This window comes from Oncorhynchus clarkii, chromosome 12 (assembly GCF_045791955.1).
Source record: "Oncorhynchus clarkii lewisi isolate Uvic-CL-2024 chromosome 12, UVic_Ocla_1.0, whole genome shotgun sequence".
Taxonomy (NCBI): Eukaryota; Metazoa; Chordata; class Actinopteri; order Salmoniformes; family Salmonidae; genus Oncorhynchus; species Oncorhynchus clarkii.
The window spans coordinates 64,147,766-64,168,788 of NC_092158.1; the positions used below are offsets into that span (position 1 = coordinate 64,147,766).

Here is a 21,023-nt window from a genome sequence, read left to right on the forward strand (position 1 = left end):
AGCAGTAGGAGTTAGGTCAACGTTGTCAGCGACTCACTAACAAAAACCAACCATAGACACAGGCAGGGACTTCTGAAACAGGGCGATCCTCTGACCAGCCCCACTGCTCCCCTCATGCCTTTGTCATATGTAGGCTATATAACATTTGAATGAACTTCACTGACTGAGTCGCTCTGGATAAGAGTGCTAAATGGCCAAAACCTAAATCTGACAACATAAACAAGGATTCCATTCAAAAACAATTGTTTAATTTTTTAAAAACTAGTTGAGGTCCAGAGTTGAGTTTGAGGGACATGGGGAAATAGGGTGCCATTTGGGGGACAGCCCAAGACTGGCTGAGTGATCTCGATGGCTCAGTGACAGCGTCATTCTAGGGTGGGGCACTAGAGAAAGTATCCTATTTAGAATATCTATACTGCAGGTGGCAGGCATTTCATTTAGCTTGTTTTGCCCCAGCCTCATTTGGAGCTGATGATGTAAGCTGTGAGGTTATTGATAACAGCGGTAACCTCCAAAATGACACCCTATTCCCGCCATAGTGCACTACTTTTGACCAGGGCCCATAGGAAATAGGGTTCTTGGTATTTGGGACACAACCAGAGAGAAGACTGGTCAATATCATACAGTGTAACAGCTTTAAAGGCAATATAGATGTTAGCTGTTTGCAGACAATAATATATTCTGTTTACCCTCACTGTGTGTGTGTGTGTGTGTGTGTGTGTGTGTCCGGTGTGAAATGGCTAGCTAGTTAGCGGTGCGCGCTACTAGCGTTTCAATCGGTGACGTCACTTGCTCGGAGACCTTGAAGTGTTTCCCCTGCAGAGTGATAGGCTTTTGTGGAGCGATAGGCAGTGGTGTAAAGTACTTAAGCAAAAATACTTTAAAGTACTACTTTAGTTTTTGGAGGATATCTGTACTTTACTATTCTTAAAGAAGTTTTTACTCCATACATTTTCCCTGACACCCAAAAGTACTGGTTACATTTTGAATGCTTAGCAGGACAGAAAATGGTCCAACTCACACACGTATCAAGAGAACATCCCTGGTCATTCCCACTGCCTCTGATCTGGCGGACTCACTAAACACACATGCTTCATTTGTAAATTATGTCTGCGTGTTGGAGTGTGACCCTGGCTATACGTAAATAAATGTACAAATTTTAAAAACTGTGCCGTGTGGTTTGCTTAATAAAAGGAATTCAAAATGATTCATACTTTTACTTTTGATACTTAAGTATATTTTAGCAATTACATTTACACTTCATACTTGAGTAAAAGTATAAACGTATTTGGTTTTAAATATACTTAAGTGTATTTTACTACTTTGGTTGGTGTGTGAACACGCTGTGTGTGTGTGTGTGTGTGTGTACACATTCATGCGTGTATGACACAGATGAGCTTTCATATAAAGCCGCACACTACAGCAGCAGATTGCTGTTGCTCCAAAGCCGTTTACTGGCCGAGGCCCACATTGATGCACTGTTCCATCCTCCTAACGCTGTGCGTAAGTGTTGCATGACCCACTTTCCTCCCCTGACAGAGCCAGGCAGCGGCCCAGCTCAGACAGCAGCACTGTCTACAGCTCAAGCTCAGAGAGCACTACAAGTGCAAGTTGAGTAGCAGCAGCCTAACAGTGGTGAGTCTCACTACCAGCTCTTGGCCAGCTGAGGCTGAGGGAGCCTCCCAGGCCTGGTGGCATGGCAGCAACACCATCACCACCATGAAGCTGAGACAGCACCAGCTGAACACAGAACAGCGCAGACAGCACTAGCGGGAACACAGACAGTACTGGCTGAGCACAGCCGAGCACAACTCACCTCCACTATTCCATTGGTTCCATTGCACCAGCCAGGCAAGCTCAATCGAGCACAGCATTAGTGTTTGAAAGAACGTCAATACTATTTGAACCCAGGTCTGGATGAGACAGCACAGCACACCTCTCCCCTCACACACCACTGGTCCAATTAGTAGAAGGACCTGCAGACAGCGAATACACCACCTGGTGCCCTGGACAACAGGTGGAGAGCTCCAGGCAGTTTCACGAGAGGCGTGCGCTGCTCAGCGTAACATTACACTCTAGTTTTATTTGCAATAATTGCTCACAGCCGAGAACACTTGATAAAGCGGCTTGCCGGCCCAGTGTAGCTCCCCTGTTAGAGGCACCAGGCAGAGAAGCAGAGAGGCAGAGACAGAGAGAGGTGGAGGCAGGGGTAATGGAGCGTTCTACTTTCACCTGACCGACTATGAGGGAAACACGCCTGACTACAGCTACACAGGTTCTCCAGAGACTGACTTTGAGGCACTCAAATCACAGAGCCGGTGTCTGTTGGGCCGGTGTCTGCTAGGGGAGCTGCGCTGGATGGGGGTGAGAACATAGATGTTGTAGTGAATATTACACAGTATTAGATGGGGGGGGGGGGGGGGTAATATGGTTAAAGTCACACTGTAAAAATTAGGAGAAGGTCAAAGTATGCTCATGCAGTCAAACTGTAGCCTTTGAATACAGCACTTTGCTTGTATATGTATAATGAGAATTCCGTGATGTCTATTGTGCTCCAGTTGGAATTCCATGAATTGTTTACAAAAGTCCTCCACATCTCATATTGATATGTCGAAGTCACATTTCAAAATAAAATCTAGGGCGTATAATATTGAATTAGTTAGAGACTAACATTACAGACGGTGGTTAAATTGGGTATAGTGAAAGAAGAGACATGAAGCTGTAATGTTACACAGTTCCTATTTGAACAGGCTCAGCCCTCCAGAATAATGACAAGGTGAAAACATGGGTACAGAGATGAGGTAGACATTACATTTAAAAAAATCATGTTTAATACTATTATTGCACACAGAGTGAGTACATGCAACTTATGTGACTTGTTAAGCACATGTTTACTCCTTAAATGATTTAGGCTTGCCATAACAAAGGGGTTGAATACTTATTGACATTTCAGCTGTTCATGTGTAATTAAATTGGTCAAAAACAATTTAATTTCTAAAAACCTATTTCCACTTTGACATTATGGCCAGTGACACCAAATCTCAATTTAATCAATTTTTTCTATTAATCTATTTCAGGCTGTAACACAGCAAAATGTAGATAAAGTCAAGGGGTGTGAATACTTTCTGAAGGTACTGTCTTTAATCTTTAGTCTAATAAACTGCATGGATTATGGATGGTCTATTGGATGGTCTATTTCTCACATAACACACTTAAGACACTTTAACGGTACAAAAAAATCACTGTGTCAAACGAATAAATTATCGGATTGCCATTTATCAAATTGTACCGAAACTCCCTTTTTCCGTCACAGCGGTTGTGATTCGCATAAAAACTGTGGATGGAAATGTGGTTAGAGAGAGAGAGAAACACACACACAAAGAAAGAAGAGAAGAGAGAGAGCCAGCTACCAGCTCGTAACAGAGCCCAACGTGTTCTCTTAACAAAGGGAGCTCTGGTTTCACTGGTGCTGAGCAGTTTACCCATTGCTCTATTCTACAGTTGTGGCCAAAGGTTTTGAGAATGACACAAATATTATTTTCACAAAGTGTGCCTCAGTTTGTATGATGGCAATTTGCATATACTCCAAAATGTTATGAAGAGTGATCAGATGAATTGCAATTAATTGCAAAGTCCCTCTTTGCCAGGCAAATGAACTGAATTAAAAAAAAAACATTTCCACTGACATGTCAGCCCTGCCACAAAAGGACCAGCTGACATGTCAGTGATTCTCTCGTTAACACAGGTGTGAGCGGTTCAATTGTTGTGAAGAAGGCTTCAGGGCGGCCAAAAAAGTCAAGCAAGCGCCAGGACCGTCTCCTAAAGTTGATTCAGCTGCGGGATCAGGGCACCACCAATACAGCGCTTGCTCAGGAATGGCAGCAGGCAGGTGTGAATACATCTGCAAGCACAGTGAGGAGAAGACTTTTGGAGGATGGCCTGGTGTCAGGAAGGGCAGCAAAGAAGTCACTTCTCTCCAGGAAAAACATCAGGGACAGACTGATATTCTGCAAAAGGTACAGGGATTGGACTGCTGAGGACTGGGGTAAAGTCATTTTCTCTGACAAATCCCCATTCTGAATGTTTGGGGCATCCGGTAAAAAGCTTGTCCGGAGGAAACAAGGTGAGCGCTACCATCAGTCCTGTGTCATGCCAACAGTAAATCATCCTGAGACCATTTATGTGTGAGGTTGCTTCTCAGCCAAGGGAGTGGGCTCACTCACAATTTTGCCTAAGAACACAGCCATGAATAAAGAATGGTACCAACACATCCTCCGAGAGCAACTTCTCCCAACCATCCAGGAACAGTTTGGTGACGAACAATGCCTTTCCAGCATGGAGCACCTTGCCATAAGGCAAAAGTGATAACTAAGTGGCTTAATCCCATTGAGAACTTGTGGTCAATCCTCAAGAGGCGGGTGGACAAACAAAAACCCACAAATTCTGACAAACTCAAAGCATTGATTATGCAAGTATGGGCTGCCATCAGTCAGGATGTGGCCCAGAAGTTAATTGACAGCATGCCAGGGCGGATTGCAGAGGTCTTGAAAAAAAAAAAGGGTCAACACTGCAAATATTGACTCTTTGCATCAACTTCATGTAATTGTCAATAAAAGCCTTTGACACTTATGAAATGCTTGTAATTATACTTCAGTATTCCATAGTAACATCTGACAAAAATATCTAAAGACACTGAAGCAGCAAACATTGTGGAAAAAAATATTTGTGTAATTCTCAAAACTTTTGGCCACGACTGTAAGGCCTAGTCAGAGCCACCTATTGTCTCGGAAACACTACCTTCTCCAGGCCTCCCAGGCCTCCCTCCCAGTCCCACCCCTACCATGCTACACCCAGAATTAAGACTGAATCCCCCCTGACGTACCCCTGGTCCTCACAGCTGGATCCACTCATCTTCAGGGGCCCAGAAAGGGGGCATTTTTTTAATGTTGTCTAATCCGTGGGAATCAAAGCATAAACAAGTCCCTTCCTGTGCGACCCAACCCTAACCCACACACCCCCTCCCCATACATGCCCACCCTACACACCCCAATCCCCCTCCACTGCTTTAACATCCCCGCTCCCCCTGGACCAGCAGTCTGAGGGTGACCAGACAATGCCTGTGTGTCCCTATTAGGCAGACCATATGCCCAGGCGACCAGATCGATCACTGCCGAATGGATTATTGTGACATCAGGACCGGTCCAGTGGCAGTTTCCAGCGCAGCTTCGATCTTCCCTCAATTGAACCTGTGTGTTGTGGCAGTCATCCCAATCCCATCCCAGGGGCATTACCATTAGAGACAAAGACTGGTGGCGAAACAGAAATCTTCCTCTATTTCCCATAACTCGAACCATAGTCTCTCGTGTCAGACGAAACCTAACATAACACGAGACTTGGCTCTTGGCGCCAAGATTACCATGTCAACACGCCATATGCCACACCCATCTCTTACCATTTTGATTGGTTTATGCCGGAGGTCCGCGTCAGTCACGGGGACGTCTTGATCTTTGGGGGTCACGCCCCTGTTGGCGAGGAGCTGCAGCAGGGTTGCGTTGTCTTTTGGGGCCCCTGACCCCCCCTGGTCCGCCTGCAGCAGACCGTAGGTGCGGCAGTAGAGTTCAGAGGAGAGCAGGAGGCGTGTGACGGGGGGCTTCAGGTGCTCCTGCTCATACTGGTCACAGTAGAAGGGCTCCCGCAACTCCACTGGAACATGCTCTACGGACGGAGAAGAGGGACAAAAACAGTGAGGGAAATAATCATGTGGGAGCAGAGTACAATATTAATAGGGAAAACAAGGTCACTCTGAGGGAGAAAATACAGAAAAGACACTGCATCCAATATACTGCATCCAATATACCAGATAGGGATGTGAGAAATGAAACATTTTTCTTAACGTTTAAAGCGCCAATGTTTTATCGGTGTTCCATTAAAAACAATAACAACAATAAGAAAGCTTCGCTGCTGCAAGAAACGGTTTGGGTCCCTGTCAGATGGTTAAGCATCGCACCTGTACTACCATTACCGTACCTCAATTCCAACTCGGAAAGTTCGCATTTCGTTCTCATTTCACTTCTCAAAGTATTGCCATACAGGACTTCGCTGCTGTCATTTGCCTTTCTCTGCCATTTTTCCAACTGTTAACGACAATGACTTAGTGGCGGAGAGACCACTCCTTGCACGTTGACTCCCCTTTCGGACTGTCAAGATTCGATACCGGTAGGATTCAGTATTTTTGGAACGGAAGAGACTGTTCTCGGAAGTACGGGAACTAATCAAACACTCGCATTTTTAATAGCGAGCTAGCGAGGGACGGAGAGAGAATGGAGGTGCACAGTATAGGCAGTAGGGCGCTGGGAACGATACCAGTATCGTGATACACTACATGACCAAAAGTATGTGGACACCTGCTCGTCGAACATCACATTCCAAAATCAAGGGCATTAATATGGAGTTGGTCCCTCATTTTGCTGCTATAACAGCCTCCACTCAGCCGTAATGTTGGAAACATCATTATGTTGTCATACACAGTCACATTTAGTTTTTAAAGGACCAACTAGTTTGACCTGCTTCGTGTTTACATTTTTGAAATTGAAAAAATTCCTTCGATGCTGGTATCGTCACGGCCCTAATAGGCATGTCGGCTACCAGACAGACAGACAATATATCGGCAATTAAAAGCTGTATCTCACAATGCCATGCTGTATCTCGCAGATTTCTTGGCTTGCCATGTCTCGCAACTTCAGTAATCACCAATGAATAGGATATTGAGGTTGAGCGAGATTCAACACTTCCGCTCTCACAATCGCACAAAGTATCTGCTTATGTGCACAGGTTCACTTCACGTGTTGACAGCGTGGCAGCTAGGGAACCAATGCTCTTAGTTGTCACGGAAATTGACCCACTATGCTGTTTACTTTCTGCATCTACAAAAACGTTATTATAGTTTTGTATTATTTTTGTATTTTTATAATTAGGTTTGGGATTTTTCTTAACATTAAGGATCCCAATTTCATTTTAACGTTTAAACTTTCACACCCTTAATACCAGAGGTCTTTAAAAGGAATAGGGTGCCATCTCAGACACAATCTCTCAGCTGTTTGTTCTGGATATGGGACAGGAACACGAAGTTCAAAGTCCTAACAATATCATTGGCAAAACACAGTTTAAAGTCCTGTTGTCAGACAAACACATATTCTGTTTGTCTCTTAGTATCTAATAAAAACAAACTTAAAGTTTCCTCATCAATTATACACCGAGTATACAAAACACTAGGAACACCTGCACTTTCCATGACAGGCTGATCAGGTGAAACCAGCTGAAAACTATGATCCTTTATTGATGTTACTTGTTAAATCCACTTCAAACCAGTGTAGATGAAGGGGAGGAGACAGGTTAAAGAAGGATTTTAAACCTTGAGACATGGGTTGCGTATATGTGTGCCATTCAGAGGGTGAATGGGCAATACAAAAGATTTAAGTGCCTTTGAACGAGGTATGTTAGTAGGTGCCAGGCGCACTGGTTTGAGTGCGTCAAGAACTCCAACGCTGCTGGGTTTTTCACACGCAACAGTTTCCTGTGTGTATCAAGAATTGTCCACCACCTAAAGGACATCCAACTTGACACAAATGTGGGAATCATTGAAATTAACATAGGCCAGCATCCCTGTGGAACGCTTTCGAAACCTTGTAGACTCCATGCCCTGACGAATGGAGTATGTTCCGAGGGCAGAAGGGGATGCAATTCAAAATTAGGAAGGTGTTCCTAATGTTTTGTACACTCAGTGTATAATGAAGGTATAGAGTATGGATAGACTGCCTTGCAACTACAATCTGAGTGAAGGGCCGAGTAGGGGTTAAACGAAGGTGTGTGCGAGCGTATGTGTACCTGTATGTGCGTTTGTGTGTGCGCGGCGTGCATTTGTGTGTGCATATGGCATGCGTCTCAGTGTTGTGTTTCCCACAGCAAATCCAGCCAGCCAATCATAGGGCCTGCAGGAGACAGACAAGGTCACAGAGACAGGCATGATACACTGGTTACAATTTGATCTTTCCTGGGGGCTAGTACCAACTCCTCCCTCCATTTCCCTGTCTGTAAGTGTTTGATCAGCAGTTCAGGTCTGATGGTGTCGTTCCCGTGGGGGAAGAATGACACTGTGGTGCATTCCATTTCCAACCCCACATCAGTCAGTCAGTGTTTGCATCCCAAATGGCACCCCATTCCCTGTATAGTGCACTACCCTGGCCATTTGGGATGCGGTCAGTATGGAACCACATTATCAGTCTGGGTCAAGAGGAGTGAAATGACATGACATCCAGGCCCAGAGGTTAGCGTCAGCATCGGAGAATTACCAGACAGAGCCCTGTGGTACTGGTAGATAACCAGGGCCTTGTTCATTAGGCATTAACAGAAGAAAACAGACTACCTTGGCCTAGCCATGAAGAAAAGCTAATGTTCATTTTTTCTTGTGTGCCCCGTTGAACACGACCCTGGTGTTTTATTTTCAGCTGAGGGCAGTCTTTGTGGGAAATGATCTTTAAGGCGAGTTCTATAAAGAGTTGACAGGAACCTATGCTTCGTGGCACATTTCTCACAGGACAGCTAGGACGAGAAAGTCACCTGAACCTTGCGAAAGGGCAAACCAAAACAGTGTCTCCGCCCCAAATGGCACCATATTCCCTTTATAGTGCACTACTTTTGACTTGCTCAGGTCAGTGCATTATAAGGGGAATAGGGTACCATTTGAGGCAGGCACACGGTTTCCACCTCAATGGAGCACACAGCACCATGTAGGAAACAAGTCCCTTTAGCGCAGCACATGTGAAGCACAGTCCAGAAAGATGTTGAAGAGCACAAAGTAAACACGACTTGGACTGGTTTTCAGTAAACACAGCCACACACACACACCACACAAAACCCAATACAAACATGAACCTGAAAATCCACATCTGACACACGCTCTTAAACTGGTTTGGCGGTATTCAGAGTGGATGAGACGGGCTGTTATGGTGGATGAGACTAGGGCCGTTACGGTGTGACCGTATTACCGCCACACCGGCAGTCAAATTCCACATGACCGTTTAATCAAGGTAATTAGGCTTCTCCAAGCTCTGATGCTGCTGATGGTCATTAGTATCCTACCAAACTTGCTAACTGCCTGGTACTCAGCACTCTTATTGTCCCTTTAAATCACTCTGACATCAATGCAAATGTAATCGAAAATCTAATCAAACACTTCATGAGAGCCCACAAGCTCCTGTTGCGCAACATTTCTGTAGGCTACGATATTTATTTCTCAACTTTCCTAATATTAAGCACATTGCTTCTCTTTACAACAGGAGTATAGCCTACCTGGCTGGCATGAAAATTAACCACGGGAAAAGCGTCCTCCATTCGCTATGTAAGTGCATAGAGACGTATTTTATTTCAGCTGACCCTGTTTAGAGACAGGTGCATGATAATGGTCCATTCGGAATCCAAAACAAATTTCATACACATATTATTTATTATATGTAAAGACAAGATTAAATCAAGAACAGCCTCATGGGTGACAATATTAGCGTATCACTTGTGAATGATATATTACCACTCGTGAATGATGCCCAGCTTGTGTGCAGTAAGGCAAGAAACAGCCACTTTTTCAAAATCATAGTCGCACACCTCATGTAGCCTAGCCCATAGGCCAATATGTTTTGATAAGGTTTGTATCACAACTAAAGTGGACAAATAATTTAAAGAAGTTAAGCACATTCATCAGCTTTACAACAGGTAGCGTTAACTGGCATACATACGCAGCACGTGAGTTTCAATGCGCTTATGAACAGTTTATCAACATTTTTAAGCTAAACGTTCTGATCAAATCAAATTTATTTATATAGCCCTTCGTACATCAGCTGATATCTCAAAGTGCTGTACAGAAACCCAGCCTAAAACCCCAAACAGCAAGCAATGCAGGTGTAGAAGCACGGTGGCTAGGAAAAACTCCCTAGAAAGGCCAAAACCTAGGAGGATCTGATCTGTTGCATCAGCCACATTGCATAAAAACGATTGTTTGATGCTAGTGGTTGTATTAATTTGGGATTGATCGCATCCCACAACTGTCCCTGACTATGTTTGGAATATTTCTTTCATGCACAGAATAGGTCAAATGTTGTACTATGGGGGATAGTACAACAGTTGACTTATTCTGTTGACCTATTTATCCCCCATAGTACAAAAGTTGATAGGCCTACTCATCTTGTTGGCTAACGAAAAGTAAAATGTGGACAGTTCATCCAATATCTTAAATGTGCACCCTCGAATTGGATAAGTATGCACGCAATATTTTTCTCCCCAATTTCGTGGTATCCAATTGTTATGTAGCTACTATCTTGTCTCATCGCTACAACTCCCGTGCGGGCTCGGGAGACACGAAGGTTGAAAGTCATGCGTCCTCCGATACACAACCCAACCAAGCTGCACTGCTTAACACAGCGCCATCCAACCCGGAAGCCAGCCGCACCAATGTGTCGGAGGAAACACCGTGCACCTGGCAACCTTGGTTAGCGCGCACTGAGCCCGGCCCGCCACAGGAGTCGCTGGTGCGCGATGAGACAAGGATTTCCCTACCGGCCAAACCCTCCCTAACCCGGACGACGCTAGGCCAATTGTGCGTCGCCCCATGGACCTCCCGGTCGCGGCCGGTCACGACAAAGCCTGGGCGCAAACCCAGAGTCTCTGGTGGCACAGCTGGCGCTGCAGTACAGCGCCCTTAACCACTGCGCCACCCGGGAGGCCTCACACAAGATTTTTTGAGGTGGCATTACAGCCACACAAAGGGGATGCAGCTGGGAAATTCAAGGAATTATCAAGTGCTTATCAAAATTGTGAATGAGAGACTGATGAAGTGTGTACAGCCTGCGCAAATAAAGTAGAGCTCATGCCTTTTATGCAACTTTTTTCAATTCATCATTAGAGTCGCATCATAAAGCCTTAGAATGTATTAAAAATCAAAGCATATAGCCCAACCTTTGTATCACAACTAAAGTTACATAAATAATTAAGCAGAGGGGCTGTTAACTGCTCAACACAAAATAGCTGCATGTGTGCACTCCCTCAAATCGTTTGGAGAAAATATTCAGCTATGTTCAATTGTATTCTTCCTATATTCTTATATAAAATAATATAGCAAAGTGTATATAAAATTATGCCCAGGAATTCTAAGCAAATCTTGTCTGCTAAATGAACTAGTGTAGCCCACAGCCATATGGCATAGCCAGATCAGGACCTAACATACAGACAACTCAGAGTATGCTATTCTGTTCTTCTGAAATAGACTACATTTTCTTCATATAATGTTTCTTTAGACCTGTCTAAAATAAATTATGGATTTATTGTGATGGTGTAGGCTATATTACATGGATTTAGAATCATTTTGGATTAGAGACCTTTTAAAATGTAGATGTTCCAAATGTCTGCATCAGTGGCTTGTAGGCCATGCGTGGAAGCCAGGAGATGCTACATGTGTTTGTTAATTAACGGTCAATTACCATGAGACTGGCAGTTATTTTCTTGACAGTCACCGGCTGACAACATTTCGTGACCGCCACAGCCCTAGATGAGACCGACGTGGCCTATTCGATGGACAGTAAATGTAGCCTACACACAGACTCATTTTCAAACCCTACGGTAAACAGTTGGAAGGCTGAAAACAATGAGAAAGGAACAGTTAGGTTAGTATCTGAAAGGAGACTTAAAAAAGGGACATCACATGGTGAACTCTGACTCATCAGATCAGAGGAGATTGAAGGATAAAGGCAGTCGCCCGACCATGTTGTCGTTTTGTCATTAGGGTTCCTTTAATTAAGTTAAGGGTTTTATTTAGGGCACACAATAGCATGGGTAGCTTTTCCCCAAAACAACATTCCATTTACCTCCCTCCGGCTTTCTGTACTTTCACCGACTTCCCCACTACAACTTTTCGCAACAGAAAACAAAACAATAATCTGTGTTCTTACTTGACAAGTTCATGAAGTACCACTCCGTTTCTCAAAGGTTTGTGCCTCCAACTGAACACAACCCAGGTGTAGAATACTAGTATGTCAAATAAAGAAAGATTACATTGGGGTGTGTGAATGTTCCTTTGTGGTTAAACCACAGGACATTGTTAGCAGTATAAACGTTTCATGCAAACTGACTGACCAAGTGAGGGAGGTTAAACTACGGGTGCATCTCAATAGTCTAAAGCAGTTGACCTTTTCTCATCTCCTTTCCCTCCTCCACTCTAATTCAAAAGAACTGGACTGATGGAAGGAAGCACATTGGCCCGCCAAGTTGCTAGACTATTGAAATGCAACATAAGATACCGCATTGATCACACAAGGCGTTCAGACACTGCACGTGGAATAATAATAATGTTCAGGATTTGCAGTGCAGTTCCACCACGCACCACCAGGACGTCACTATACAACGTGGATAAATTTTTTTTTTTTAAATTGCATAATGCAAAGTAAGATGCAAAGCAAGATGGATACAGTCGATACAAGCATAATTTCCCTGTGGGACGGTCCAGAAGGATGAACGACCAGTCTGTGTCACACACGTCATCAGGTTGAAACAGACAGACAGGGAAGCAGCAGCAGCTGGAAATAGACATTGTGCAAATGGGATTTCAGGTATTGGGAACCGCAGTTTTAAAAAAGGCCTGCAGCACACCTGCTCTCTTTCAAGTAAAACAACAGCCGTTCACACTTTGTTTGACAAAAAAATACTTAGGACACAAAGGAAATTGAATAAGAGTTAGAAAATAAGAGTGAGTGGAAAGAAAGAAAAGGGTAACGAGTCAGCAGTAAATGGAGGATAACAATGTCACCAGGACATTGATATCCATACCCCCTCAAGAGGATAGTATTTTGAGAGCAAACACTAACCTGTCCGACTTTGTGTAAACTGAGTGAGTGAGTTTATTAACCGGGCAACTGGTTCCAGGAAAGCAGCCGCTCAACTATCACTATAACAGGTCAGGGGTCAGGGCATATCTTTTGGTCTAGGTGAGGGGTCAAAGGTCATACACGAGCTGGGTTGTAATAAAACATCATACAAATTTGGTGAGTAATATACACAAAAGGCTCAAACAACTTACACAAGCACTATAAGTGAATAGTCTAAGGTAAATTGGGGTAAAAGGTAGTGATGGAGTAGAATATAAAAGAGCTCTGCTCTGTGTGTGGTCTACTACACCCCAACCCCACTACTGACAGGACAAGGCAGGGGGATGCACCAGAGAAGAGGTCCATGTAGTCCTATTTATAATTGATCGATTGAATTAGCCCGACCGGTCAGTCTTGTCATAAACATCAGACATGTGGCCGTCAACAAATGGACAGTCACAAACTAAAAACACTGAAATAGGACTACACACAGAGGCTGGCCCTAGTTTCAATCGAAGCGTCATTATGGGTAAGATTCTGTAAGGATCGATTCTGTCCCTCTCCATTCCAGTGAACTGTACACCAGGTAGAGCACTGACTGACTGACTGACTGGCTGGCAGACTGACGGACAAACTGACTGGTTTACTGGCTGGCTGACCAGCGTTACATTTCAGAAGGGTTGTCATGGGAACAGTGAACACATTAAGACCACTTAGTTTTAATTAAGGGCCGAACAAAGCAGCTGCCAGAAGCAGACAGAGGCCCACACATTTCCTGATTAGAGGCCGGGGTCCAGTGTACTCAGACTGGCCTGCGAAGATCGTTCATGAACATGTCTACACCTTAAATAATTCAGAAAGAACCTCTGACACGCTCAACTGTGCAAGGTAAGTGCTAAGAGGGAGGGAGGGAGAAAACAGTCTCAAAATGTCTGCTTTAAGTGAGAACACCCAAATTAGTATCTACGATCAAATAAGATGTACTTCAAATGATTATCCTAGAAAATATCAAAAATAATTTATAGAACATAAATCACAATGTTGTTGTGGACAATTGTTGATCCGTTGTTGTCGCTGTGGTGATATCCCTCCAAAGCATGTTCACAGGAATATCAAAAACTTCATTATACGGTGGGAGAGGCTGAGTGCCTTTAGGACAAAGACAGGCCTCGTTTTAAGACTGGCAACTAATGGTGAACATGTTATTATCCCGTGGATTAGGCTAATGTTCCACATGACCCCCCCCCCCCCCCCCCCCCCCCCCCCCTCTGGTTCAAGTTGATATGCCGATTGCCTGAAACACCCCTCGAAATAACTACAGGCCTCGGGGTTTTGGTGTCTACAGGTTGAGGTTAACTACACACACACACACACACACACACACACACACACTTCAGACATCATGGGTTACCAGCATTCTTGTCTATTGTTAAAACTAGGGCGTACTGACAAAGATAATAATATGCCATTTAACAGACGCTTTTATCAAAAAGGGACTTACAGTCATGATTGTAGTCATCTTACGCACAGGTGGTCACAGGAATCGAACCCACTATCCTGGCATTGCAACTGCCATGCTCTTTCAAATTCAATGTGACATCTTTGGTTAAATAAGGAATAAATTAAATGAAAAATGTTACATTTAAAAACTATTACTGGTTTGTGTATAACAATTTTGATATAAATCCCCCAAGACTTGAATGCCTCAATTATGAGACATACATACAGTGCATTCAGAAAGTATTCAGACCCCTTGAATTTTTCCACATTTTGTTATGTTACAGCCTTATTCTAAAATAGATTTTTTTAGATCATCAATCGACACACAATACCCCATAATGACAAAGCAAAAACTGTTTATTTGAAATGTTTGCAAATGTATTCAAAATCTAAAACAGAAATACCTTAAACACAGTTGAAGTCGGAAGTTAACATACACTTAGGTTAAAGTCATTAAAACTTGTTTTTCAACCACTCCACAAATTTCTTGTTAACAAACTACAGTTTTGGCAAGTCGGTTAGGACATCTACTTTGTGCATGACACAATACATTTTTCCAACAATTGTTTACAGACAGATTATTTCACTGTATCACAATTCCAGTGGGTCAGAAGTTTACATACACTAAGTTGGCTGTGCCTTTGAAACAGCTTGGAAAATTCCAGAAAAGTATGTCATGGCTTTAGAAGCTTCTGACAAGCTAATTGACATAATTTGAGTCAATTGGAAGTGTACCTGTGGATGTATTTCAAGGCCTACCTTCAACGCAGTGCCTCTTAGCTTTACATCATGGGAAAATCAAAAGAAATCAGCCAAGACTTCAGAAAGAAATTGTAGACATCCACAAGTCTGTTCATCCTTGGGAGCAATTTCCAAACGCCTGAAGGTACCACGTTCATATGTACAAACAATAGTACGCAAGTATAAACACCATGGGACCACGCAGCCGTCATACTGCTCAGGAAGGAGATGCAATCTGTCTCCTAGAGATGAACGTACTTTGGTGCGAAAAGTGCAAATCAATCCCAGAACAGCAGCAAAGGACCTTGTGAAGTTGCTGGAGGAAACAGGTACAAAAGTATCTATATCCACAGTAAAACGAGTCCTATATCGACATAACCTGAAAGGCCGCTCAGCAAGGAAGAAGCTACTGCTCCAAAACCACCATAAAAAAGCCAGACTACAGTTTGCAACTGCACATGGGGATAAAGATTGTACTTTTTGGAGAAATGTCCTCTGGTCTGATGAAACAAAAATATAACTGTTTGGCCATAATGACCATCGTTATGTTTGGAGGCCGAAGAACACCATCCTAACCGTGAAGCATGAGGGTGGCAGCATCATGTTGTGGGGGTGCTTTGTAACTGGAGGGACTGGTGCACTTCATGAAATAGATGGCATCATAAGAAAGAAAAATTATGTGGATATATTGAAACAACATCTCAAGACATCAGTCAGGAAGTTAAAGCTTGGTCGCAAATGGGTCTTCCAAATGGACGATGACCCCAAACATACTTCCAAAGTTGTGGCAAAATCGCTTAAGGACAACAAAGTCAAGGTATTGGAGTGGCCATCATAAAGCCCTGACCTCAATCCTATAGAAAATTTGTGGGCAGAACTGAAAAAGTGTGTGCAAGCAAGGAGGTAGAGTGGCCAGACAGAAGCCACTCCTCAGTAAAAATACACATGACAGCCCACTTGGAGCTTGCCAAAAGGCACCTAAAGACTCTCACAGACCATGAGGAAGAAGACTCTCTGGTCTGATAAAACCAAGATTGAACTTTTTGGGCTGAATGCCAAGCGTCACGTCTGGAGGAAACCTGGCATCATCCCTACAGTGAAGCATGGAGGTGGCAGCATCATACTGTGGGGAGGTTTTTCAACGGCAGGGACTGGGAGACTAGTCAGGATCAAGGCAAAGATATAAGGAGCAAAGTACAGAGAGATCATTCATGAAAACCTGATCCAGTGTGCTCAGGACCTCAGACTGGGGCAAAGGTTCACCTTCCACCAGGACAAGAACCCTAAGCACACAGCCAAGACAAGCTTGGACAAGTCTCTAAATGTCCTTGAGTACCCCAGCCAGAGCCCAGACTTGAACCCGGTCTAACATCTCTGGAGAGACCTGAAAATAGCTGTACAGTGATGCTCCCCATCCAACCTGACAAAGCTTGAGAGGATCTGCAGAGAAGAATGGGAGAAACTCCCCAAATACAGGTGTGCCAAGCTTGTAGGGTCACACCCAAGAAGACTCAATGCAGTAATCGCTGCCAAAGGTGCTTCAAGTACTGAGTAAAGGGTTAAAATAAATACTTATGGAAACGTCGTATTTAAGTTTATTATTTTAAAAAAGAAGGGTTTTGCTTTGTCATTATGGGGTATTGTGTGTAGGTTGATGAGGGGGTGAAAAACTATTTCAGAATAAGGCCATTTTAGAATAAGGCTGTACCATAAAGCGTGGAAAAAGTCCAAGGGTCTGAATACTTCACGATTGCACTGTATAGTGTGAATGTCAGCAGTTCAGTAAGTCGCTTTAGATCATTTGGATAATTAAAGCCTCTGCTATGACCCGATTTTGTATAGCTCATGAAGGATCTGTAAAACAGGTAGGTAGGTGGTCCTGATCCTACCATCTGTGTGCAACAGTTACCTCAGACAGACACAGACACTATGGTGGACCAGGGGCCATCCCAGAACAGAGCATAGCAGGGATCCCCTACTGACCTATAAATTCCCACAGAGCCACAGCATAACGACATCCTAGGGCTTCAACATGAATACCCTTCCCATCATAGACCAGGGTTAGGTTCAGTAGGGCACACCGTAGCAAAACGTTCTGCAACTAATTTCCTTTTAAATCCACAAAGGGAGATGAACAAGTAAACACTTAGGGCAGAAGGGTAGAGAGTCGGGATGCAGCACCTAGATCCTCCTTAGGTCCTCCTCACTTATTGACTCAGTCTCACACCCAACCCAAGACACACTGATGATCAGAACATGAGTCATAATTATGAACAGGACACAGCTCTAGCAAGGTGGAGCTACAAAGCAGCGACAGGTTTCAGGCGCAGTGAACAAACAAGAGATGTTTTTATAACCTTTGTTCACTGGGAACTCTGTTTTATCACAGACAGACAGACAGAGACGGACAGACAAATCAAGTAGGCTAATCAATATTGTCATTCATTCCTTATTTAACCAGGGAAGTCAGATTGAGTTTGACATAGATATGAAAGACAACCCCATGCTATCTGTTCACCCATTCCATGAGTTGCTCTCTCTCTCGTATGCTCTGACCCCAGTGTACACAAACTAATTTAGTTATTTTGTTTTATTATTAGATTTTTACAGAGATAACAGATATCAATTAGTCTGCTTGATGTCTGACAAAACTAGAGACATCTTAGTGTGTGTGGGTGGGTGTGTGTGGGTGTGTGTGGGTGTTTCTTGGCATGAATTCAGTCAGGGTACTCCCAAGCTCTTTTCATTATCCCTGGCTAGCCAGGGAAATCAGGGACCTTTGTTAACATTTCAGGAATGTGAAGGAAGGTTATCGTTACAGGACTTCTAAATGAAGCCCTTTTTAACCAAGATCGGCATGGTTCTTCACTGTTTACTATGTGTAGTAGAATGTCTTATGTGCAGTAGGACTATGCATTAATCAAGAGTTCTGGACTGTGGCTAGGGTTGACCAATAAGAGAGCTTATGTATAGTAAGAGAGCACTTGATAAGAGTACTCCATATCCTCATATTATAAGTAATACAAACATACATAGATGCTGGTGTATGGTGGTTGGTTATTGGTTCTGTCCTTTCCCATCTATACTGAACAAAAATATAAAACGCAACAAGTGTTGGTCCCATGTTTCATGAGCTGAAATAATATATTCCAGAAATGTTCCAAGCACAAAAAGCTTACTTCTCTCAAATTGTGTGCACAAATTTGTTTACATCCCTGTTAGTAAGCTCTTACCCTTTGGCAATATAATCCATCAATCTGACAGGTGTGGCATATCAAGAAGCTGATTAAACTGTATGATCATTACACAGGTGCACCTTGTGCGGGGGACAATAAATGCCACTAAAATGTGCAGTTTTGTCACAACACAATGCCACTGATGTCTCAAGTTGAGGGAGCATGCAATTGGCATGCTGACTGCAGGAATATCCCCCAGAGCTGTTGCCAGATGATTGAATGTTCATTTCTCTACCATAAGCCGGCGTTTTAGAGAATTTGTCAGTACTTCCAACCGGCCTCATAAATGCAGACCATTTGTAACCACGCCAGCCCAGGACCTCCACATCGGGCTTCTTTACTTGCGGGATCGTCTGAGACCAGCCACCTGGACAGCTGATGAAACTGAGGAGTATTTCTGTATGTAATAAAGCCCTCTTGTGGGGAAAAACTCATTCTGATTGTCTGGGCCTGGCTCCCAAGTGGGTGGGCCTATGCCCTCCTAGGCCCACCCATGACTGCGCCCCTGCCCAGCCATGTGAAATCCATAGATTAGGGCCTATTGAATTCATTTCAATTGACTGATTTCCTTATATGAACTGTAATCATTGAAATTGTTGCGTTTATATTTTTGTTCAGTATAGATGTTCATTCAACTGGGGCGGCTTATATGAAACTAGAACGGGTTTCGTTTAAATAGTGTAGTAACGTTAGGCATATATCCAACAAACCGATTATCTTTAAGTGGGTGTGTATGCGCGTCATCGAAAGAGAACGGGTGGTTTCAGTAGGCTCCTACCGTTAGCATTATTATAGAGAAATATACCATTATCGATACCTCCTGTTATATTATATTTAGATACATTATTAAAATCTCACGCTATTTGTGCAGCAGCTGACCTGACAATAGCCTATGTGTTTTTCAGTGGTGAACACTCGGTTCAGGTCAGGATATTTTATAGTCCCGGAGTTACTCGCCAGCCAAAATTAAATTAGTTCGATCCATTATTGGTGATTGAAATTAGACAAGCTGTCAAAACCGATGCCTCGTCACCATTTGCTAGGGGGGCCTCAATGCACCAGTCGAAATTGGCAAGCAAGCGAGCTGGATCTTAAATCAACTACTGTAGATCAAATAGGCTGCTGTGATCCAAACAAGGATGTTGTAAGGATATGTTTTTTCGACGTTATACAATATTCGGGTACAACACCTGGGAATCTGAGGAAGGACCGCTATTCGGGTTGAAATGGGGGTGCCGAGAAGGGCTACATCCCACACACGCTCTCTGTCCCACCTCTAACGTACTGTAGGCGACTCTTTGTGTGCCCAAAATCGCTGAGTTTACACAACGCGCAGTCAGTTCACCTTCATGCACGCGCTTTTCATTACACTGACAGTCGGGGAACAATGCTGGATTACATGGGAGAGAGGGGAATGTAGGAAAAACACAGAACAAAACATTATAAACGTTCGGCTACAATAGCCTAGGCCACATACCTGCATTGGCGTAAGATTTGGCCAAGACCCATCCCACACTTGCGCATATTTTTGCCCTGGTACAATCATACAGATCCAAAGGTTTTATGTCCGGGACTACAAAAGTCTTCCTCATCGCGTTGGAGTCCACCATAGCAAGTCCGCAGACGGGCCGTGGTAACCGGAGGGAGGTATAGACCTAGAAAATAGTTGGTGGCGAAAGAAAAAGCTTCAAATCAAGCATTCATTCTTTTATTTTTCGTATTCCATAACACTGTGGCTGAGGAACACGGATGTGTGTAATCGTTTTCTCGGGAAATATCCAGACACTATGGGCCCCAGCTCAGGATATATCCCGTTTCTCTCCTGATTACAGACCCCCCCCCCCAAAAAAAATGGTCATAAGATGAAGGCGCGCGGTCTTAAAGCCCTACTGAAGCCCCAACACATCGGGTTATAACAAATAAATAAATAAAGGCGTATTATTTCCCGTTTCGCCGTCCGCATTGCTAACGTTTGGTTAGCGCTGTACAGTAGGCTGGAGCCCCGTCGATGACTGATTTCCAGGTGCTCCACAATGGCATCACTCACTCAGCCGACTGGCCAATCGCGTTTGAGGAAGAGTGAAGGGGCGGGTTCTCAATCTTGTGAACGCGACCAGCAGGTAGCGGTATGATGACAGGTGCATTAGGTATGGCATAATATGAATTAGGTGGGTGAAACCTGCCGTGTTGAATTGAGCAAATAGCCCAAAGGAGGTTTCCATACACTTGTCTCCAAATATTGTCCTCTGACCATGAAACCTACCATACAGGTAAAAGAAAACGCCAACAATGATGCATTTTGAGATTTATATGCATTGTAGGCCTATACGTTTTAATTAAGCAGGTGCATAAATGGCCTAGGTGCCATAAATGATAATGCAATGTAGGCATTTTTATCACAGGTCTCAAGTAGGCCTACTCTGTGTGGTTTTGAACAAAAAGCAGCCCACCAAATGATAAGCAACTTCTATCAAAATAAAACACATGGACTGCCACAAACCCCCAAATTGTACTAAAATAAACATGTGAAATAGGAGCCTAGGCCTTGATTTCTTTACTTTCCACTTTCCAGTCAACGCTCAAGCTTTGCAAACCACACAGAAAACACAGAATTCTCAGCAGGCACACAGATCTCCCAATC

The 21,023-nt window shown here is 43.7% G+C and overlaps 1 protein-coding gene across 2 annotated transcripts in view; it reads right to left on the minus strand.

The window, feature by feature from the left end:
• Nucleotides 1-20,371, minus strand: part of LOC139421015 (calmodulin regulated spectrin-associated protein family, member 3) — a 52,152-nt gene extending 31,781 nt beyond the window's left edge. For both annotated transcript variants that reach the window (XM_071171488.1, XM_071171487.1), the window contains exons 1-2: nucleotides 19,860-20,371; nucleotides 5,453-5,715 (exon numbers count right to left, since the gene is read on the minus strand). In XM_071171488.1, the coding sequence (XP_071027589.1) occupies nucleotides 5,453-5,715; nucleotides 19,860-19,992 (396 nt within the window). In that variant the 5' untranslated portion in view covers nucleotides 19,993-20,371. The remainder of the gene's footprint in view (nucleotides 1-5,452; nucleotides 5,716-19,859) is intronic.
• Between the last annotated feature and the right edge of the window lie 652 nt (nucleotides 20,372-21,023).